The 24,482-nt window shown below is 38.0% G+C and overlaps 1 protein-coding gene across 4 annotated transcripts in view; it reads right to left on the bottom strand.

The window, feature by feature from the left end:
• Positions 1 to 100: 100 nt before the first annotated feature.
• Positions 101 to 24,482, bottom strand: part of FAM169A (family with sequence similarity 169 member A) — a 35,747-nt gene continuing 11,365 nt past the window's right edge. For all 4 annotated transcript variants that reach the window (XM_074812880.1, XM_074812881.1, XM_074812882.1 and 1 more), the window contains 12 exons: positions 19,696 to 19,833; positions 18,215 to 18,314; positions 16,462 to 16,547; positions 14,939 to 15,110; positions 12,521 to 12,700; positions 11,012 to 11,140; positions 10,681 to 10,790; positions 9,308 to 9,362; positions 8,835 to 8,973; positions 6,202 to 6,364; positions 5,135 to 5,341; positions 101 to 4,403 (listed from right to left, as the gene is read on the bottom strand). In XM_074812880.1, coding sequence (XP_074668981.1) covers positions 3,858 to 4,403; positions 5,135 to 5,341; positions 6,202 to 6,364; positions 8,835 to 8,973; positions 9,308 to 9,362; positions 10,681 to 10,790; positions 11,012 to 11,140; positions 12,521 to 12,700; positions 14,939 to 15,110; positions 16,462 to 16,547; positions 18,215 to 18,314; positions 19,696 to 19,833 — 2,025 coding nt within the window. In that variant the 3' untranslated portion in view covers positions 101 to 3,857. The remainder of the gene's footprint in view (positions 4,404 to 5,134; positions 5,342 to 6,201; positions 6,365 to 8,834; positions 8,974 to 9,307; positions 9,363 to 10,680; positions 10,791 to 11,011; positions 11,141 to 12,520; positions 12,701 to 14,938; positions 15,111 to 16,461; positions 16,548 to 18,214; positions 18,315 to 19,695; positions 19,834 to 24,482) is intronic.

Raw genomic sequence — 24,482 nt, 5'->3', positions numbered from 1 at the left:
GACTGTAAAATGATGCTAGTTCTAGTGAACTGAACCATTTAAAAACATGCCTCCTCTATAGCAGAAAAGACTCAAATACTAAAGACAAGGAAAAAAAAAATCACAAAATAGAAGTTTAATTACTACTTCAAAACATTTCAAATGCAGCCAAAAGCAGTACTAAACAAAGGAAAAACTAACACTGTAACAAGGCTCAAGTACAATACTTTAAAGTAGCAACACATCTTTCGAAAGATTTGTAAACAAAGTATCACTAGTTTAGAAAACATCTAACACCACAATTGTGAAAATAAATTTAGAAGTATATCCTCTTGGAAATAAAATTTTGGAACAGACACTTAGAGAAGCTGAAATTTAGGCCTATTTGTTGCTATGTTTAACTTAGTAGTATTGATGACATTGTGAATGATCAATTTGATTACGGACATCTACAAATGAAGTGGTATAAAAAAAAAGCAACAAATGAAGGTCAGACATAACTTCAAATGTTTCAAGAGTCATTTTGAGTTCAGACATATACATTTTCATGTAAAGGGCTATGAAACATGAGAACAAGTAAGAATTCTGCATTAAATGAAAACAAGACCAAAAGAGAACATGGGAGAAGCAAAGCAAACCCTGTGAAAAATTAACAAGCAGTTCAAGAGAGACATTTGAACAAATGTTGGATTCAAATACAAAACTATTTACCATTTAAGAGCAAGGCTGAAGTCACAAATTCATGTTCTTTAAACTCTATTCCTAGACTAAATAAATTTAAAAAATAATACTGCTTGCTTTCACTGTACACATGTAGTTCCACAGCATGTTGTAATAGCATTTGGTATAAACCTGTATAAAGTTGATGTTTTAATCAATGGTTGCTGGTGCAGTAAGGTCTTAAAAATTCTTTACTAGTTTGATGGTAGTAAGACAGACTTAAAAAAAAAAAATGTCCAAGCCTAGAAAACACTTGTTTTCCCAAGGTAAAACACTTCAGTCAATACAGCTGTCAGATATGTTCCTTTGCATTAACATAACAGAACGTATACACTATTAAACTACTGTTCCAATGGGACAACCAGTACAGCAATAAAAACTATTCTTTAAAGTCAGTATTTTGATTTTGCTACTCTGTATTTACTGCAAGATGACTGATACCAAAGAAGTTACAGAAATAAACTGTGCCCTTTAGTTAAGTGCTGCTGTGATCACAGATAGAACCATGTCCCGTTTTCAAGACTGTACTGGTTATCAGAATTGCTAATTGCACCCCAACTGCCCACATTCTGCATGTAACAGTCTGGCCATCAGCTACTCTCTCAAGTACCCCAGATTTACAGAGTATCTATCTACTCAAGACTGTATTTAAATATGTGGATTTAAGTTCAGTATTTAAAACTGACTCACTGAAATGAGATCTGAAATTTGATTGTTCTCAGTAGAAACCAAGACTGAGTTAATCCCATAATCTTGTTATATTTAATATGCAGGTGTTTTAAGATACTAATCAAAATCAGTTCCAACTTAACCATGAAAAATAAAAGCCAGATGAGTGACATTACCTCTCAAAACAGTATTCTGACCATAGGGAACACAGGTGATACAACATACCTATTCAAAATCCAGCTAGAAGTAATTGAGGGATCTTCGAATCACTTTTCATAAGCAAAAGAATCTGCAGCTTTTTGAAAGTGGATACATTTGTATCAATTGAAGTATTCGACAGATTAATCTTTAGTAAAGCTTGCTCTAAAAACAGAAGATGAGTCACAATATACTGTATATAACCACACTTTAAGCCACCAGCTCTCACAAATCCCAAATTCTTAGCAATGCTATAGATGTGTTTTCTATACACTTTTTTTACACAATAAATCTTAGCAGTAAAAGAGAAGTCATACAGAAGATAACAGAAGTTTTGTCTCATGTGCATTATAGAAAATGCTTGGTTAGTTTTAGAAATGCTTAAGGTTCACTTGAATGTTTACAAACAATCGTGAAAGATCTTGAGCATTTACCAGTCATGGTGTTCATAAGGAGTACCTGTATGTACGTTGATACAGCTACAAGCAACAGTTCAAGAAACCCAGATTTAACTCAGTAATCCCATGCACCCTGAATCTAAAGGTCAGGTAATTCACATTTCTTTAAAACTGCCTTTTTTTTTTTTTTTTTTCCTTATAAACTGCTCTTCACAGATTAAAAAGGAGCATGGTACTTAATCAGCTGAAACAAATAGTATGAATGTGTCTTATACAGTTAAAATACCTTATAAATACAGTTAAACTGTATAAGCATAAAATCCAAACCCAGATTCTTACTTTAGCTTCATAGAGGGATAAAACTCAAGACAGCATTACAACTATTCAAGTGAACCTTGTACTTGGAAGTCCTGAACAGCAACTTCTAGATACCTCTGTTTTTCAGACAAAGAGATACTGATTCACTCATCTTAGAAAACGAATATAGCAGGAGAAATAGTGGTGTCATTTCCTGTTCTTTAGAACCACCGTTCCTTGCTATTCTTTAGTTTTTAACCCATTATGAGAGGAGCTTCATTTATGGAAAGAAACACATAGCAAACTAAGGACTAACTTTTGTCACTTTATGTGTGACAAACAGAGAAATACATGGTTTGCCAGGAGAACCTCTGAAAGGAAACATGCACAAAAAGCCTGTTTTTATTTCTGTTTGCATACAGCAAAGTTTGGTTGCTGCTTTTAAGAAAATCTGTGACCTAGGAAGCTATCATCCAAGGGATTACACCCAAGTTAGAAAAAGTGGGAATCAGAAGTATTTGCAAGCAATCACCTGCTAACTCCTAAAGACATAGAAGTTTGGCAAACAAGCATTTGCTGAAACACTCACTAATATTCACACTAATGAATGTCACAACCACCTGAAATGCCAGCACTCACAGGCAACACCCCTGGCAGACACAACAGCCAAGTATTTGGAAAACACAAAGCACTGCTTCCATTCCGACCAAAACGAGATCAAAAGTTGTCATATCCTCCTGCTGTAATTTAACAAGTAATCAGGTATCCACTCAACACATGCAAGTAGTTAGGAAGGCTGTTCAAACAATTCATATAGGTATCGGAGCCTACACTCCATACACTCTGAAAAAAATTAGGCTTACCAAGATGCTCGCTTTGGAAGCTACAAATAGTTTACTGTGTAGGCATCTCTTAATCCTCACGTAAAGAAATTCATTATCAAAGTGCGCTATGGCAGATACTATGCTGATCATCATTCTACTGACTCAGCTGTTTCAAGTGATGCTCATGAAAGACAGATGCTGCTTATGTTGTTTTGATCTACCAAGATATAACTTCTTGTATATTTTGAGACCTAGAATTACAGAATCTTATAATTCTTTTAATCTCTTCTGAGAAAAATCTGTGGGAAAGGAACAAGAAGCAACAAATGATTTTCCTTGTGCTGCTACTCACCACAGTAGAGAACACAAAGTTATTAAACAAAATGCTAGAGTGATGTCTAGCCTCATGGAAGTCTATGGGAATTTAAGGGACCTTAATAGGGCCAGGATTTTACACTGAATTTTTCTTCCACAACTGCCACCTCAAAGCACCAAACTGTTCCCTTTGTTAGCACAACTGCATTTATTCAGCATGTGTCCTTTATAAAAGGAGGAGACTGGCTGTTTATTTTCATACTTTGATGAAGCTCAATGTCTAGTGCTTAAAAATTCAAGAAAATTTGAGGAAAGGTGATGAATCCTAAGAGGAAGTCCAACCCAGAAATTTAAACACGTGTGTTCTGTGTCCCATATGGTTTAGTTACACCCTAGTGTTTTACACAAAATAACAAATTTCTTATAAATAGATGAATTAATAATCAATATTTCATTTTTAAGCTGGCTTTCCTTTTTTCTTGGGTGGGCCTTTAGAGCATTTGGCCTTTCTTCGCAAATTTCTCCGATCTACAATGGGTATCTCAACTTCTGCTTCCTCAGAGCTGCTGTCAGCAGCCCGCTCTGCTGCTGTTTGCTGGTGCTGATCCATCTGCTCAGGAGGCTCTTCTGAGTGCTCTTCCAACTGGTTCTTCTGCCCTTCCTGTCCAGAAGGCTGCTGAAAAGAAAAACCCTCGAGTTCAACCACTATCAAAGAGCTCTGACTCAAGGCAATAGGGGCCTCCTGTGAGTTGTGGTCTGCTTCCTCATCTTGATCTTCCAACGAGGAAGCCACTTCAGGCAATACATTTTCAGAAACAGATTCCTCTGCTGCTTCAGTCACCATAGGGTTGGGCAGGCCATTGTTAGAGGGCTCTTCCTTTGATGTCGAAGCAGCTGCATTTTCAGTGGTGGTCTTTTCAGATTCTTGCTGCTCTTCAGTGCCCTCCTTCTCTACTACTGTGCTTTCTTTAGTCAGCATTTCTGAATCATTTATATTTAAAGCCTGGGGTGGGGGGAGAAGAGGGGTGTGAAAACAACCGAAGGGACAATTCATTGAAAATACAAGAGGCTGAATAACTAGAGCCCCTAGCTAGCAACCCTGGAGGCTATTTTGGCATTCAGTAGCTTTTAGTACTGCATGTACAGACAACAAACCAGTCCTTTCCTTCTTTTTGCACAAGACTATTTTGTGAACTGCATTTGATATCCAGAGTTACTCTCCTACAGGTACAGTAAAAACAGTTTGAAATTAATCCCAGGGGAAAAAAAGTTTTTTATTTTAGACATATACAGTTATCATTTTGCTAGCATACAACAATCTACTTTTGCAAAAGCCAGTAAAATCTGTGTTCTAGAAGGATATTTTACCAGTAATTAATTGCTCAAACACTTAATCAGGGCAGAATTACTAGACAAAATAAGGATGTGGCTTTTCACTCATATCCAACTAATATTTTAGTAAGAGCTGTTTCTTTGCTGCCAAAGCAAACTGGAGGAATCTATCTTTCTTTTTGATATCACATGCATATATGCCACCACTTCTGCATACTAAACCAGAAATGATAGTATATTCTGTTTATGGATTTATATCATCTGGCCTAAAAACCGCTTCTCCCAAGAATTTCCTATGATGGTAGCAGCTACTTTCTATCTGTTACTTAACAAAAGGAAAAACAGCAAGATATGTATACTCTGAAGGAAAGATGATTTCACATTTTGTTTCAATTCTCTCACCTTCTCTGATACAGTGTCTTCTGAAGGTTTTGCTGGAGCCTCAAGGACTAACGGAACAAATAGTGTTAAGGGTTCTTCTCCTTGACTCTCAGACTGCAATTCTGATTCACCACTTCGAACTTCATTTGCTGTTTCCTCTTCAGCCGTAAGTGAGGTCTTACCAGTTTCTTCTGTTACCTCACCATTAAGAGGTTCTGACGGAACGTCCTAAAAAAACCCCCACATTTCTAAGTCAAGATTATGCCCAGCTGTTGTTCCGTAACACTAGTGGGTGTATCTGTGATCTAAATTTGCAGCTTCATGTGAGAAGCAGATAGCTCGGGTACCTAGAAATGTGTACTAAGAAGGCAGAGCTTAGTGCAGAGTAGCTAACTTAACCAGTGTATTAGTTTAGTGTTGTCACCTGCACTAAATTTCTGACCATAGCTTACGCTGTCAGGAGCCAAGCCAAGCAGTTTTTATGCACCTCACAAGCATACATGCTGCAGTCATTCCTTGAACCCAACACAGTGTAAGATCCACTTTCTCATGATCAGTAAGAACATAAAACCCTGGAGGCATTGTTAGGTACAAAGGGTATTCAGATTTAAAATCAAGCTGTTAACAAGTTGTAGATAAAAGCTGGGTTTGAGCATCAAAGCAGGCAAGCTTTAAGTGGAGAAGTAAAAAGAGTCAACAGTAGTCACTGAAGCATACCAGTTATCGGCTTCTTCAAAGAATCTTTTTTTAAAATTAGGGATAGTGGATCAAATCTTGATCTTACTCCAGTTCTCCAGAATATTTGAGTAGGAAAAAAATCAATTACGAAAATTAGGTTGGTAGCCAAGCTAGAAATTCACCTTACTGATGATCCTAGGAACTCTATGGGTCAAAATAAGTACAATGGAATATTCCCTGAAACTAATTCTATACTAGCCTTAGCTTCTCATATATACTTCTCAACAAAGCATCAGTATGAAAAATCAAAGAATCAACACTCACATGGATCAAGGCAGCAAGGACCACATTTAACAGAAACTGTAGTTGTATTCCAAACTTATCTGCTATCTTTATCACATCCAGCTCACCTCCTTCTCACTTGATTCCTCAGAGGGTGATACATGTTGCTCCACTTCTGATACAGACTGGTCCTCATCTACAATTGTTTTTTTAACCTCCTCAACAGTATTGTCCTCAGGTACTTCTGCTAAGTCTTCATTGCTTTCAGACGTGGGAGCAGGAAGTTTCACCCTGCATCAGATATTAAGATACATCCTTTATTCTTTTAGAGTAATACATAATTTTGGTGATCTCAGCAGGGAAATTCTCTCACGAACAATTATAAAGTGCTGTATCACATGCGTGCTATAGGAAGTAGGAATCCAGAAAACTAAATACATCTAAACTCCTGCTGACTCCTCATCAGGCAAAAAACCAAACCGTCAACTAGGAAAAATTACTTTGGCAATTATAAAATGAAGACACCTCTCTCACTTCCATCTTATGGGAATAAAACTCAGAAATTTAAGTTTGTTATTTTAAATTTAGAAAGCAGTAATCAATTACATATTTGGAAGCCACAAAGGTGTGAGAAAGGAAGCAAATTCTCCCACCACCACTGTAGAAGCTGTTTAAAATTATGGAGTTATAAAAGCAAATATGTTTGTATAATCATTGAATATACATATATTACAAAGACCATGACTGGAAAAGAATTCAAGGCGATATACACATGTCTGAAGAAGATTCAATCAGCTAGAGTTTAAATTAGCAAATAGCTAAAGATGAAGCTCTGACGTATCTGATGGGTAGTAGCACCATCTCAAACATTCAGTTCTCATTTTTGAGATGATAAAACTTAGATGAACTGGAAGTATTACACACAAGCAAAGAAAAAAGTACATGCAATAGATTTGCAGGAGGCTGCTTCATGTTCTCACAGTAATGGCAGTATTGGAGGGTTTTATCCCAGGTGCCAGTCTTGAGATTAAGGCACTCCACAGGAGAAAGTCCCTGACAGAAGACCCTGCTGCATTTGTTGATGTGCATGGAAGGAGAGAACCAAGCTGATATCCTGCCCTATTGCCATCAGGATTCCCCTTAGCTCTGCTCAAACGCCACGTTACACATCTTGTTCAAAGGAGCAGTGGCATCTCATTGACTTCATTTTGCAAAGCACAAAATACTGACATTCAATAACAGACTAGTCCTCCCACCTAGCAGCCAGCTGATTTTTACTACTAACAGGGCGAAGACTTTCTCAACTTGTGGCAGCATCAGACCATACCATTTGGCCTATCTGAACCAGCTTAGGGCACCACACTGACAGTACAGGACAGCAATGCTGTATCTCTGTAGTTCCACAATTTAAAACACAAAAATTAGCTGAAGACCTCAGCTGCACTTGAAAAAAAAACCACACACAACTAATTTTGTTTAAAGAAATCTAATGGAACACATTTGAGGGATTTCCTAGAAAATAATCAGGTTACCTTCAGTTCTTCAAAAGAGGTTTTTGGGTTGCAGTGGGTTTTTCAGGAACAGAATGACAGAAGGAGAGAGAGAGATGGGGAGGGTGGGCAGTGGCTGTCTATGAGCATCCATATAGCCACACGCAGGAAGAGGGAGGAAGAAGAAATTTATTTATTTATTCAGAATAGCCACAGTTGTTCTTTCTGGATGGAAGCCAGTGCAAATTAGTACTTCAGGCCCTGTTTTGTATAAATTGTTATGGCAAACAAGTGTTACAATTCTTCACATGCCCATTTGGCAGTTATTACATAGGATAACATCCTTTGAACTGGAGATGGTTATTTTTTTTTTCCCCAGCGATGGTTTTAAATCACAGTTTGTCTAAACAGATGGGTGGCTCCCTATAACTCTGTTATAAGTGACAAGCAGTAACCTGCTCCCAAACTAAACAGTCAGCCTTTATTTTACTGCAATATGTCACCATAACAAGAGGTCAAGAAGGGACACATCTCCAAAGATCACACATAGCGTTGTGGATACACGTCTGGTTATATTATCACAGAAGAAACTATGCCGTATGAATACAGATGTTTTTACCTTCATGCAGACTCAGTTATAACAGAATACCCTCAGCTGTCACTGTTTTCTTACTATTATTTCCAGTATGTACCAAGCTTTCAGAAACACTACATTTTGGTGTAAATCACTCTTCGGGTGAAGTCTCAATTTTCTTTCTCACATCAGGCTTTATTTTTAGTAATTTTAAAATCAAGCAAGTAAAGTAGGAAGAAAGGAGAGGAAATACCAAGTAGCACACTGAGACACTGATGTAGTTTGTGACTGCCCAAGAAACAAAATAAGAAATTGTGGTGGTTTAGTCCCTGCCGGGGTCTGAGACCACGCGGCTGCTGCCCCTCCCCCACAAAGGCAGTGAAATACAAAGCCCCAAGACTGAAATAAGGAAAGGTTCAATACAACAATGCAATAGCAACACAACAAGCAACAACAATAACAGTAATAGTGATAGCAATGAACAGAGCAAAATAGCTACCAAATACAGCAGTTTGAAGCACGATGTACAAAACCACGAGTGCACCGCGCTCCCGCGCCAGGAAAATGTGACCTGCCAGGATGTGACATCCGCATGGTATCTGAATAACCCGGCTAGAGCTCCCCCCCACTGCTGGGGAAACTTAACCCTATCCTGGTTAAACCAGGACAGAAATCAGTAAAATATGGGCTCTTTTACCTGCTTTCGGTCACATGAAGAGCATTTCCCTTATCTCCTTCTGAAGTTCCAGGTTCAGATTCCTGGCTTTTTTTTCCTATCCTGGGACGTCTGAAATGACTGCCTCGTGTCCAAATGGAAACAGGGACTGTGTTAGGGTCTTAAGAAAAGAAAAATCAAAACAACAAAATAAATGCAAGTGAACATAGGCAGTTTAAGATCTGCATGTAATTTTTTCCCCCTAATATTTTATTAAATAAACTGAGTGCAAGTAAAACAGCATTTCACTGTGGTACTTTTCTGAATACACGTACATCTTCTCTTCACCAAGAGTCATAAAAATTTTATCCAAAGTCCTCTAAAAGGTTTATGAGTTGAACCTCAGCACCTTAAAGGAAGGCATGTTTTTATACACTTTGCAGATGAACGTGCTAAGACTAAAAACAATAAAAGAGCCTGTTAATCACAGTACTGATCATCAAGGTTATTTTTACCTTTAGATGTGCTCGCATGGACATCTATTGATTCTTTACCTTTTTGAGAGTCATCCTGTGAAGCAAAAGAAAAGCTAATGTTATCCCCAAAACTTCTGAAATTATCGAAATGCCTTTATCTCCCTACCTGTGGTTGCATCTTTCTAAAGCACTATTTCATAGTAATGATCCTATGGAAGACCAACTACAAACATTCTTAATTTAAGATACTTACACGTATGCATCTTGCCTCTCAAAAGATTTTTTTAAAAAATTATCTTTATTAGAAGGATGAATATTTTTACTCTGCATTTTACTTCTGGTCTCAAAACAGATGAAAGTAACCTGTTATTATAAACAACACTACCAAGTTTTTCTCCTAAGCATTCTGTTATAACAGGTGTCCACAAAATTAAATACTACAAGTCTCTTTGTTTCCCCTTTCTGTAAAATCCTAAGGGCCTACACTACAGTAGTTGACAAAAAAGTGACAGAAAAGTTATTTTTATATTTGTATTCTATTTTGTAGTCTTATATTTATTGTGCTATGGAACAGAATATGGCAGCCCATGTGAAAAAAGAGATCAAACAAGAGAAAATAGAACTTAAGTGATTCAGCAGTAATGCAGGTTACATGCACAGTCACCACAGGGACTGCCTATGTCAGAGTTCCCTGTCCCTAGAGCTTTCTCTCTTGTTCCTCCCCACCATCCCAATACTTCCATTTTTTACTGCAAGTTCTGCTGCTTGAATAGTTTCAAGTGAGTTTTAAAGACATCAGAATCTGTAGACTAATGACAAATTATTCTAGCATCAAAACACACAAAATAGGGAGCACTAAGTGAAAAGTGAAAATGAAAGTTGGGGAATATTTTTCCTGGTTTGGGGGAACATGGGATATTTTATTTTGTTTGGTGGTCCAACAGTTTTCAAAGCACTGCAGAACTGCTTACAGATGATGCAGGTACCAAGAGAGCTGCCACCAACTCTACCAATCTATGAGAAGTTGGAGCACTTTTGTATCTACTATATGCCTCTTCTGGAAGAAAGCAAGAGACAGGGCTGAGTTCTTAACTCACAGCAACAAGAATCGTAAGAACCACTATCCCTCTGCTGTTTTCTTCAAGTATATCCACATAGCTATACAACCAAAACACGCATTTTTTTAGATCCGCCTCTCCCCTACAAAAAAAGAAGGTATTTTTAACCCTAGCTTAGTCATTGGTGTTCCATCAGTGGGAAGCATAACATTCACCCAAGTAGTAACAAAAGTATTGGTCTTACATATGTAGTGCAGACCCGAGACAATTCAATTATGAGATGGACAAAAAGTATTTTTCATACTTTGTTTTTTAGTAACAATCACAAAAAGAGGTAACAGTCTGTGTACCTACATTTGGCTGTGTTTGCAGCTCAATCTTCTGTTCACTTACTTCAGATACCACTGCAGACTGCTGAAAGTGACCCTCTGCTAGGAAACTCTTATTTCCTTTCTGTGAGGCCTCTGTTGTTAAGATTTTAAAAAAGGAAACAGGTAAACAGAAAATTATAGTACCTTCACATAACAATTTATATAACCATTCCAAATATGATCTCTCAGATCTCAGGACAAATAAAAGATCTTTTCTGCTAGTTTCCATTGGCAGTGTGTTCACAGAAGTCACTGGTGTAGAGTGTTCCACTTTTACAAAGTGTCAGAAAACAACAAAACAAAAGTATCCATACTTGCAGTTTTGAGCTTTTCACTTTGCAATGTAGACATAATAGATGTTTTCTGGAACCAATATCCTGCTCCCTCCACTTCCCACAGAAGGTTATGATCCTCAGGGTACTTCTCAAGATATAGCTTACAAGCTGAACAAACATAAGAACCACTGCATTATATATACTATATACTCAGCTGTACCTCAGTTTTTAAAGTTTATCTGAAAATAAATTAATCTGCAATCTTCCATTACACACATAAACCACCACAGTAAGAAGTGTTCAACAAAACAGTCGAGTCTGAAATAAACATAATATTGCTTTAACCTACTCATCCTTCTCAGTAAATCCTTTCTTCAGATTTAAACACTTTCCATTATCTTAAACCGCAAACAAAGATGGATGGAATCTTCTTTACAGCTTCACTGGTCACTGTCCCTGCCAATCACAAAACCCATCCCAGGATGGAAGGGCTCTTAGGCAGAAGATAAGTCAAGTGATTTTTGTAATGCCATGTTATTATAGGCACTTGTGAAAAGCACTCCCTGGGAATGCTAACACATTACCACTGCATGGTTTATCATCCACTCACTTTACTTCTGGAATATTTTTCTTCTCTGCTGTCCCTCCACCTGTTTTCTCCCAATACACATACTAAACATACCTATGAAGAGGCAGATGTTGACATTATTCTTTAGTAACTACCAGGAAAACTACAGTTTTTCATCTGTTTCACTAGTGATGCATAATCTCAGTGGACAAGATTCCTGACATATCATTCCTTCACCAAGAAAATGGATTAGTTATGCAATTCCACTCAAGACAGTTTTCTGTTTGAAGCCTGACAAACCAGGTCTAGTCAGATCCAACAACTTGGAAAAGCAGAAAATTTCCAATGGTTAAGGCAGCCAGATGAAAATTTTCATAGAAGGAAGCCTGGCAGCTGGCCTAAGAGTAGCACAAGCCTTGAGCAACAGGGCAAACGAAATGGGCTTCTTGCCTGAACAGAGACCCAAGTAACACTGTTTCCAGAATGTGTGTCATTTCCTAGATGACACAACCCTCTTGGGTTGCTAATGCAAGAGCCATAAGTGTTTTCTTTGTATATTAGAACTGTGTCTTCTTATACCCATTAAAACATAGCCTAGTATTCCCATTTGAACAGAAGTTCTAAGAAAGCATGAATTACATGACCTTATGAGGCTTAGTTGGTGAGCAAGAAAAAAGTGCTACAAAGAAGATATACATTAGGATCACACAAACACCTCAGCCCATTCTGGAGGCTTGCAGGGGGACACAGTGGTAAACTTCACAATAGCCAGCAGAGATCAAATAATCTTATCTCATGTGGAGGATTTAAAAAAAAAAATCTAATCAGGAACTACTTCACAAATCAGGGGTTTTAGCCTTCACTGACAAGCAGAACATTCAATACAGAAACTGAGGATGCAGTCACAAATATGGAGCTTGAGTGACAGCACTTTTGGACGTGTAATGAAAGCACAAAGATCAGAAAAATAAAGAGCTTGCCTGTATACATGAAGGATGACAGCGGGTATCGTAGGCCGAGAGTGGCTTCTCTAAAGGAATCCACAAAGTCTTCCAACATGATTAACCCAGACTCTCTCTCACGATGTTTCTTTCGTACAAACATTGTGTCTAGCACTGACAGCTTATAACTCTGACCACGGGAAGAGCTACAAATACTTCCTGAAATAATAGGAGGGGGAAAAATACCCATCAGTACTTCAGCATTGACATGCTGCAGCATGGATTTTAGCATATTCAAATAAAGACTTCTATAATTCATAAAAACTATACCAATCTATATAATTGTAAATAATATAAAATTATTATCTCTAATGTTCATTAAAAATAATTACTATGAGCCATTTATTGACTCTTTGGGTAAGCTTCATAATGTTGCCAAGATATATCAATAGATTAATATATTATATAGCCTGTAGTACAAGAATAGCAGAAATAGAGGAAAGGCTCACTTTGAAATCTCACTATACAATTCCATAGGAAAACTATACTGAAAATGAAGCTGAAAGAGGGAGGAGGAAAAAGGAGACAATAAAATTCTTGACTTGCATTTTTATGTAGATTACATCACTCCTCAGGACAAATATGAAGACTATAATCTACCTCTTGTTTAAGGACTGAAACAATAATTCCGATTTTTTTAAATGAAACTACAAAAAAATCCTAGGACACTCGACACTGGAATTCTCCCATTAAAAAACCCACATTATCCATAATTAAACAAAGATGAAAGAATGTCACAACACACAGATACTTCAGTATCAGAGGATTCAAAGGGTAGCTATGGACTCAGTGGTGATAGAGCAATGCCACGTAATGGCATTTGGATAGCCCATCAACTATTCAATCCATTTTCAGGCCCTCATTTTGTAAGCTGGTGTGAACTATGCAGAAAGTTGCCCCTTCCTCTAACAAGGCCAAAGAGAAAAACATATGCTTGCCTATACAATGTAGTTAATCTTTGCATCCTTGCACTTTTGAGACCAGTGAACATACTTATCTCCATTTTTCAAGCAAGAAAAATGTGGGCAGAGAGCTTACGTTACTTGGATACCATTTGGGATACAAGTCAAGCTCCACCACTCCTCTCTAACCATCTGTTTCTGGAGCCATCTTTCTCCACATAGACTACTCAATTTGGAGAATACAGCACACAATCAAACATGGGTAAAATGTTGACAATGCCTAGAAAGAATTGCCTTCAGAGTTTGCTAACTCAGGACAAGTAAATGAGAGAGCATCATGAGAAATATAACAAGTGAGCACAACAAAATTTCAGTGCCACATAAGGAAGTGTCCACATCCTAAACTAAAAATAGAATCACTACTCTAATATCCAATTTTATTATGCCACACCAAAACCCACTGCAATGTAAATACTACTTTGTGACCACCACACTACAGCAATTTTGACATTAAAAATACTGAGACTTATACAAAATATGGAATGCAAAATTTCTTTTGAAAAAAGAAAAACCACAAAAAGATAACAAAGGCAATCAGAACAAATTAGCTGGTTGTTTTCTGATCTTGATTACCAGACCAGAATAGGTCAGTGACCCAGACAGTTTACAATTTTATTTCTAACAGTTTGCAAAGAAATACATGCATGTTAAATGGGGGAAGTCTCCAGCAAACCTCCAGTACCACCATTAATCCTGAATTAGTTAACCCTCTCTAGAGATGAAACAAAAATGCCAGACCATTTCTCCTTGATCCAATTATTGATATTCTACAAAGTGCTATCAATGTACTAAGCAGTCCACCCAAATATTTTATTCAGCAAAAAATTAAAACCACAATAAATTCCAAAATAACTAAAGGGAAACTATAATGTTTTAGAAAAAGAGAAAAACAGCAAGTCTGTAGCATTAATAACATAAACCCTGTGAGATCATTTGTAATCTGAGGTAATATATGTGTGGAAGGAAAGGGAATCTTTATTATCACCAGGTATAGCTGAATCTTATGCCTGAGCAAAGTCTCTATGCTGTCATGCTATAAAATGTTTGAATGATAATAACATCTGATTCTACAATCATTTCAGATAAACAAGATCTCTGCATTCTGGAGCTAGGTCAAAAAAACCCAGGAAAAAAGCACAGCCCAAAACAACCATAAACAATTGCTATACAGAAAAAAAAAAAGCTTTCAGGTATACCTAATTTCTACATTTTAAACATATTTTGTAGAATATGAAGAAATCTAAGAACTTTCTTAGATTGCTAAAATACATAAACATTTAAGCTAGAAATTTTAACAGCTATCTAAGATCTTATGATTTCAGGAAAACTCCAATTCATTAGGCCCGCAAGGCTTGTAAAGTCTACTAAATACAGTATTCTTCAAATAAGCTCTCTATCTACCCCTCCCAAACCCCACAATACTCAAGTGTTTTACCTTTAGGTTTAACAGAATAGAACCCAATAGCCTCTCCTTTTTTCCACATGATCTTAGCATAGTCATTGCTACTGTGACAGAGAAATGGGATCTCATTTCTTTCCATTTCTTGTGTCCGATAGATAATTCGATTCAGAACATAGAGAACAATTCTCTCTCCAACAGACTCCACCTAAGGAAACACAGAAGAACATTTCAGAAGAGTGGTTAGATTAGTTAATACACATCAGGGACTTTATTTTTCAAAGCTGCCAGCTGCAGATGGAGTCAAGAAAAGCTGCAAGTGCTAAAGCAGGATGATGCTCTGCAGTCTGAGGGCAAAGAGGTGCTCAGAAGCCATAGCAACAGGTTAAGTATAAAGCACTACCATCAGGCAGAGGATATTTCACAACTCCAACGTCACTCCTAATCCAATGGGTAAAAGCTCAGAGAAGTGCTGGGAGCGGGGTGGTGGGGGGACCGTTTTGATTTTCAGTCAAAACTATTTTTGGATTTAAGAAACATTCAAACAGCAGTACACCAGCCTGAGAATTCCCAGGCTAGCAGGTAATTGGAGTCCTGCAAAGGAGAAATGATGATCCTCACAGGGTAGTATGACTTGGCACACTCAATCACTGCTGATAGTGGCAGACAACAGGATACAATGTAGTGAAAGAACTAGTTACAACAGTTTCTGTGGCATGAAACAGGAACCAGTACTCTCTTCTCTGTTCTGCTGGGTTCCTTTTACATATGAAATTTAAGTTCACCACTATCCTTCCCGCTGTGAAGGACAAACGAAGGAACCACGATCTCTTCCCAATGCCTAGTCTCAGCTACCCTACCTGTAAGAGATTCAGCTTTCCTGATTTAATCAGCATGGATAGCACACGGAAAACAAGGCTACATGCCAAATTCTCTATAGTAAATTAAAAGATATAAAAATGAAAGATAAATGCCCAGATTCCATGAGTACACACTAATTGCACTCCTGGAAAAATACAGATTTCCAGTTCTGGAACAAACAAAACTTCATGTTACATAGTAATATAACAAAGGTCAGTGACGAGAAGCAAAGCAGATACCATGCAACTTACTTTCCCAAACCTCATGTATTGCCACTGCAAGCCAGCAGCTCCAACTTGCCTATCAAACAGGTTTCCAACAATATTTCTATTTTACTAGTCTCCTGATCAGACAATGATACTATGCACCACTCTACTAAGACGTTTCAGTACAACCAGACACACAATGTTCTAAAGAGCAAAGAAAAAACTCTTAACATCATTAATATCTAAATAGCTTACATATGAAGCTACTGTATGAGAGCCACTTTTGCTCTCGGTGCTATATTTACAACCAAGTTCCCTTTCCCCTAATACCTATTCCTCTACTCCCATTGACCTTGCTTTTGACTTGAAACAGCCAACTCATTTCTGAATGAAATGAAAGCACGTAACATCTTACACACTAGCTATTTGCCATTACTTGCCATTATCTTGAACGATAAGAATAATTGCTAGGTGAGTGTTGGAGCACTTTACCTTGTGAAGCCCCTGTCTAGTCGTAACAGATGTTCTCAGAATGTCATCAACTGACCACCACTGATTAGCAAGATACAGGGCTACAGCTTGAAAGAAACAAGTGGAAATAAAAAGTTAGTGAGTCTTACCATTCCAAAAGAAGCATAGTCATTAAAGCTTCTAAACAACTAGGAATAACACTGTAGTAACCAAGTTAAGCATCTTCTAGTTGGCACTATATTAATGCAGCTCTTACTACCTGTACTGGGTCTGGCTGAGCTGGAATTGGTTTTCCCCTGTAGCAGCCCTCATGGTGCTGTGTTTGATGTTGGGAGCTGGCAGGGTGTTGATAGCACACTGGTGTTGTGGCTACTGCTGAGTAGTGCTTACACAGCACCAAGGCTCTTTCTGACATTTCCCCCCCCCCAGTGGGACGGGGTGGGCAAGATCTTGGGAGGGGACACAACCAGGACAGCTGACCCGAACTGACCAAAGGGATATTCCAGACCATATGATGTCTGCTCAAGTATAAAGCTGGGAAAAAGGAGGAAGTGGGTGGGGTCACCCTTGGTCCTCCAAGGCAACCACTATGTGTATTGGAGCCCTGCTTCCTGAGAAGGCCCGACATCGCCTGTTCATGGGAAGTAGAAAATAAATCTGTTTTCTTTTTTGCTTCTGTGCGCAGACCTTTGCTTTGCTTTGCTTATATTAAAACTGCTTTTGTTTTACCCACAAGGGTTGGGTTTTTTTTTTCCCCCTATCTTATTTTCTTTCCCCTCTTTGCCTATTGAGAAAAAAGGGGGAAGGGGTGGAAGTGACAGAGCGACTTGGTTGGTACCTGGCATTTAGCCAAGGTCAAACCACCACACTACCATAGCACAACAAATGTGCTAAACACCCCCCCATATGCAATGCTCCCTAGTCCAAAACTTGTTTGAAAACTGAGAACAATAAAACCAAGTGCAGATTTTGGGCAGTATGATACACAGAAACTGTCCTTCAGACACAAGCACTATTCTTCACCATTGTGCTCTAGCACCTCCTTCCACTAAAAAATGGGCCTGCCAAGAAGAGTCACATTCATACACGTACTTTAGTTTTGGGTTGTTAATAGATATTGTTATTGAAACTGTGAAAGTGTTAGGGACTCAGACAAATGTAAAAAGGCTGATGGCCATGTGATTAGCAGTTAGGAAGAGTTTGATCTATGGGCATTTGTGCAAACTTAGCAATCATATACATGGCATTAAATGGAAAGAGAAGGAAACATGGAGGGCTAGAAGGGAAGGGAGAAAGGGAGAAAACCCCCAGACAAACAGTGAGATGTCATCTTAGCCAAAGCTATGTTAGTACCTAAAGCTAAAGACAAATTTACACGTGATGCTGATCAATCACTGCTAATAAAGAGTATCTAAATTAATCAGCAAATTAATGGATTCTAGGAAAGCTCAATAAATTCCTTTTGGAGAGTTGAGGTGTACATGAAGAGGTCAAGAGATACATGTTGTACTTGGATTCAGATAAGCACCATGTTATTTTGCTACATATTTTCTGAATTCAGTGGGTCCAGTTCTACTCTGATTAATGTGCAAAGTTTTATCACTTGTATATGAATCCACAACAAAAATAGTATGGGAACAAGAACACAGTGAACAACAAATGCAAAATTGTCCAAGTTATGAGCTACACTAGCATGGAATGAGCACAGGCCTGGTTACATGTATTGTCACAGGAAAGATACAGCAACACAGAGAATAAAATCTTAAAATGAAACCTGTGAGTGAGTCCCTTGGTGCAAACAAACCAAGAACTTTGTGCGTCTGTTCTTCACCATAAAGAGGAACGAAGCCCACAGTTCCCAATTTAATAATAACCTGAAATGAGAATGTACAATACTTAATAGACTCTTGCTAAAACAACATTATAAAATATACAGAGAATGTTTAGCAGGGTAAGCAAGATGAATGTTGAAAACCAAGTACTTAACTATAAAGGACAAGCATCAGACACTGGCCCTTACTTTAGGCATTTCTTCCTAAAGACAGACTACATTATAAGAGCTCTGACCATCAAGCTCTGACAGAGTTAGCTACAATAATTTATACTGTTACAGCTCTCTGCTGTCAGCAGTTTGCATTTATGTGCACAACTGAAGTAAGTCGTGCAAAGAGCCAGCAGTATGTTCACTTCAACTTTCCCACCTATGCAAGCTGTCAAAGACAACAGAAGAATGAGGCAGGCAGTCAAGCACAGAAACAACTGCCCAGTAAAACTGCTGTTTGTTAACATGAGCCCTACTGTGCTACAGTGGGAAGGCTGGATTCAAAAGAATTTTCTTCCCTTAAATTACACACATTTTAGAAATTCCAAAGTTGTGTGCTTGATTTCCCTTCAGGAACAACATGAGAAGGGTCAAATCAACCCACCTTTCAGGAAGTGACTACCTTTGTGGAAATGCATTTTGATCTTTAAATTCACATTTTCAATATTTAATTAATGCATAAAAACTAGACAGACAGTAATGGTGTGGTAAATAGACTTGCTTAGCCAATTCAAGAAGATTATGATATGCTATGCCACAAATGAGGATGTTAATACAAACAAATATTTAGGCATACAGCACCTGCAGAAATGCAGGAAAGTACTCAAGACTCTGCTTCTGCCAAGAAATCTGCAGCACTGACCTTTTGTTCACACAGAGAATCCTCTCAGGTAACTTACTTTTCATCAAAACTATACACCATTGCTTTTATTAGTACTAGTTATAATAGAAATGTTCACCTAGACGCAACCAATATTGATCAACTTATCATGCAAGAATTACTTGTAAAATTATTGAAATTTGCTTATCAAGAATAGAACCCAACCATGAAGGACACTTAACAGATACAAAAAGAGCCAGTTAACTTCAGTAAAACATGAACCCCTTAGTTATGATGACAGATTTTTGTGACTGCATGAGTTAGTGCTTTTTAGGGAACAGTTTGACTCATCAGTTGAAATTTTAAGGTTTTTTAAAAATTGCTTAATGCATACAGATCCATTGCCTAGAAGCGGCATAGCCACTGATGCCCAGATTTAAACCCTATTACAGAATGAAAAAAAGTAGAGCTTAACACAAACAGTAATTTGGAAAATACAAAAGCTTTGCCAAAATAATTATGTAATTCAATAGTTATGGACAGGATACTGTAAATCTTTTAAATCTACATGTATATCAAGAAAACTGGGACTAAGGTATTTGCTGGTTCTTACTTTGCCGTGGTCTGGCAGAGACAAGAATTCAGAATGGTTTGGATCCTGATGCCGAAGGTCAGACAAGTAGCCCTCTGCTGAGCTCTCCAAGTCCTCATGACTGCAGGTGTTCAACATATCCACAGGGAATGACATCCTCTTGAGAAACAAGCAACACTATTACTGTAAGTAGTTTGAGAGATATGATGCACAGTTTATCACATATTCCTACTAAACATGTAACTAAGATTACTGAGTACCCACCTTCTGCTACTCTCTAGTCCTCTATATCCAAGCCAGAAAGGAGAAATGCTCCAGACATTTCATTAGGATGGTGCCTATTAACACCCAGTCTCTAAAACAGTACATGAACCTAGTCTGTGTTTGTAAGCAGAAAAGGATAGGTTTAGCCTACAAATCCCTCTAGACCCAAACGTGGCAGATTTCCATACAAGCCCCTTGTTTGCAGCACATGTACAATAGGCCACATGCTGCCTTGAGGTGGCAGGCTCAATTAATCTCCCTGATGTTTTTGGGGCCACAGATTAAGCAGTAAGTGTCCAGTCAAACAAAAAGTAAACAGCCCAAAACATAACAACAATAAAGAGCATTTATTTTGAAGATTTTGCATTTAAATCCATCTCTGATGGAACCAATGCATTGTTCAGAACTTCTCTCAACAACTGGCCAGTTAGTGTGCCTACCAGGTGGTTGTTTCCAAAAGCATTTCAACTGTGAACAGGAGATACTACAAACTCATAAAAACAAGAGCCCACAAAAGACTAAAGAGACACTTGAAGGTGAGAAGACAAAAACTAAAGCACTGAAGACCAACCACAGTGACAATAGCTCCTTGAAAGCTCTTAGATTCAAATATTCCTTGTCAAAGCAGTGTCAAATTAAGATGAACAAGAGCTCCTGAAATCCACAGTGTGCTCTTCAGCTAAGGCTCTTCCAGTTCTATAGAACTATACACACAAACAGACCTCTCGGCTCCTTTCAAGCTACGGCCCAAACTTTCATAAGCATGAGCTACCACAAGCTCATGAGAACCTGTTCTGGAGGAACATAGGAATTTCTTGATGTGTGCCATCCAGGTTGCAGGAACTCATCACCCAGCTCTCAAAAACACAACACTCTTCACAGTGGGTTTATGATTCCTAGTCTCCACTATGGAGTCTTTCTTAAAAATTTTATTTTAAACCCTAGTCTCCAATTTTTTCCTTTATCTCCAGCCCCTTTCCTTTAACCCACAAGTCAGTATTCTACTGACACAAGTAAATCCAAAGCAAAAGAACTTTATTTCAACTCACCCAGTAGCAATTAAAAAGTCTGCATCTTAAAAGCTTTTTAACAGCAAGAATATACTGCTATTAAGTTGCCTGAATAGATGACACTGCCTCTTCTACAAAAGAGATTTTTTTTTTCCTGTTAAAGTTGAAAAACAAACTTGGACAGGACTTCATTGGCATTTACAACTGCTAACTTTAATGCTTTTGCTGATGAAAACACTAATGTCTTCCATGAATGCTACTGTTTGAACACATACATACATTCCCCACAGCCATTTCCGTTCAAATTCAGCTCATTCCTTTCCCTTATCTGTTATTTGGATATTCTCTTGCCTCCTCTTCCAGTCTCCCACATTTCTCCTCCTATTGCTCACTGTCCCTTTCAGATGCTTAGCTGGATCTCTTAATTCTCCACCTGTTTCTGTCCACCTTCCAGCTGCCCTTGCTAACAGGACAGAGGGAGAAAAGAGACACCTGACACCAGCCAACTCCATTTGCTCCTCCTGTTTGCAAAAGAAGGGACTTCAAGAGCCAAAGGTGAGGTATGTGTCTTTGAATGCAGCAGCAATGCACAGCAGCCAGAGGAGCTGCTGTCAGGTTAGAAATTCATCCACTGTTGGTCTCCTCACCTCTAGCAGATATGGTTTACCCACCTCTATTACAGTTCTGAAACACACCAGCAATACTGTAGTACACAACGGACTAGCTTGGTATAAGTATGTTGCAAGAGGAACAGAAAGAGAGGTGAAGTGTGAGATTATATGTCACTGCTTCTATAGGAGGATGAGGCTTTATCACCTAGTTACCTGCAACAGGACAGGTAAATTCTGCTTTAAGGGAATACAGACACATGAAAAACACTACATTTCATCTTCTGCATGCTGGTAGAAAAAGGAAACCCCCCTCCACTATTAAAGAAATACCTAAATGCTTGGATAACTCTGAGAATAACAGATAAATTGAGCTGAGCTTTTGTTATTACATGACAAACAGACAAGCAAGCCACAAGCTACAACTGAAAGCCTCTAGGTAATAATTCCTGACATTTTTTTAGAATAAAATAATGCAAGACCAAAGCAGAAAACATGTAATAAGAAATTCAGTAGATATCTGAGTTCCAACAACTACACCACTATGAGAATAAAAGCAACAACCACATCTTTGCTTATAAGCAAAAAAGACAAAAAAGTCTTTTCTGCTGATTAATAAATTCACTGAGTTACCCTCAAAATCATTCAAAGACCTCCTTTCTGTTTAGTTGTTTGGGTTACTTAATATTATAACAGTTTGATTTTTATCCACTTATATTAGTCACTTTTGACTTTTCATCTTATATCATTTACAGAGAATGGGTTATGCAGAAAAAAAACAATACAGAGCAATCTTCAAGATTGAACCAAAGAAAACCGACTCAGCATCCCTGCTAAATAACCATCTATTATTTGTACCATGCAGTAGATTAGACATGTAAAGTGACAAGCCCTCAAACACTTGAGGTAATGTCTCCATTTCGATGAGATCAGAAATATCTCACAACAAATTCACTAGATCCCTGAAGAAATCAGTAACTATACACTGAAAGTTATCAAGTTACATTAAAAGCATTAAACAGGTAACAAAAGAATGTCCCATGCCAATCTACAGCACAGCATAAGGAAGTAGTTCAACAGTCCAAACGCAAGCATCTTCATTTTGAAAGGCAAAATAACCTACCAAAGACAAACCAAATGACTTCCAACAGCAATAAATCAATACATTTCCCTCACAAAAACACAACTGGCTTGTCAGCATCTTAAAGTAAAAGTACAGATGGCTCCACATCTAGCCAATCTCAAGTAATGCAGGAGAGAGAAAAAGGGAAGGAGAAAATAGCTTTTCAGTTTTACTTGACAAAAGCATTACACATTTTTCTCCAAAGAGCCAGCAGGAACAGAACAGGTCTCTAGCACACAGTCTCTCATGCCCCTTTTTGTTGCTCTAAGCCTCTATGTGTTGCATGACTGTAAAACTGTCAGGTCAAATCCTTGTCACACATTGTGGAAGCGTGCTCTGCTCATGGGGTACCACTCCCATTGGTTAGCAAACTGTCAGGCTGACCAAGCACACGTGATGTAGCCTTAAGCAACCAAACTCATCATGACCATTTGTACAAAAGGCGTATTAGAAGTGTATGTTTGGGAGGGTATAAAATTTATTTTTTAAATGAGGCAAATTACACTTTTCATATTTCAAGAAAATAAATCTTACACTCATAACCACGTCATTTTACATAACAGTATTAAAGATTGTACGTAATACACTCACATGAGCGACATTTGCTTTAATGTGGAATCATATGACTTTCCTCCTTGTCAACATTATGCAAGCTACTATGCGTGAAAAGCCACATCCTTTCTTAGGAACAGCTGCAGCACCAGAGGGTAACAGAGATCAATTCAAGGAACACCAACAAAAAACACATTTAATTGGATGAGTGAACACATTCCTGTGCAACTGGGGCAGTTGCTTATTCATAAAATCTTTATTACTATAAGCATTAAGGTTAAAAAAAATTTAAATGTGGAATAAGTGGCCAACATCACTAATTGTTTAGTTATAAATTATAGCTGAAAGCCCTAGTTTATCTTAGAAGTGCATGAAGGGGAGATGCATAGTACATGCAGCTTCCAGCTCACACACATGGATTCCAGCAGGAATGGAGAGATCTGTTCATTGCCTCGCACACCCTCAATACTGAGTGCCACAAAATAGCAGAAAGATAAGTCAAAAGCTATATTGTTTCTTAGCATGTCAGAGGGCTTAAATACAGCTTAAAACTGGTTTTGGGTGCCTTTATCTTAAGGGAACTGAAGCCTAAGTGGTTAGGCTGCCAGCCAAGGATTTAGAAGAATCAGGATGAATTTCCAGCTCTAGCACTGACATGTTACTTGATCTGCCTGAACTCCTCATCTACAAGATGCGAATAATCGTTACCTCAGAGACCAGTATGAGAAATACTTTACGGAGATCATGAGATACTAGAACACAAATTGTATCAAAACTTGACAAGTAGTGGAAGTAGACAATTGCTTACACAGCACAACTTAGCTGCACAGCAAATTTTCCCTTTAATTAAAAAAAAAAAAAAATCACAATCCACCAAGGACTTTTCAACATAGAATAACTATGACAGATAAACATGCCTAGTATAACAAATATATGCAAAACTAAATCAACAGGTACATAGCAGGTGCACAATCTTCAGATTTAAATTTGTGTTTAACAAACAATTATAATTTAATTTCCATGGGGAGTAGGGGGGTGTGGGTGTTCATTAAAATTTGAAGTTTAGAGAACAGACACAGGGGTGCTCAAACTATGACCTGCAGAACTCTTCTGCTAAACCAGGTCAACTAATCCAGCCCCAGCCCATAGGACACACATCAGGTCCAGTCCTGTGATGAAGTACTGGTCTACTTGGACAAAAAGTAAACCACAGTAGTGCCTGACCTAAGCTTTAATCTATTTAAACAAGTG

Source organism: Strix aluco, chromosome Z (genome assembly GCF_031877795.1).
Source record: "Strix aluco isolate bStrAlu1 chromosome Z, bStrAlu1.hap1, whole genome shotgun sequence".
Lineage (NCBI taxonomy): Eukaryota > Metazoa > Chordata > Aves > Strigiformes > Strigidae > Strix > Strix aluco.
Note: the sequence above shows the minus strand (reverse complement) of the source record. Positions and strands in the feature narration are given on the sequence as shown.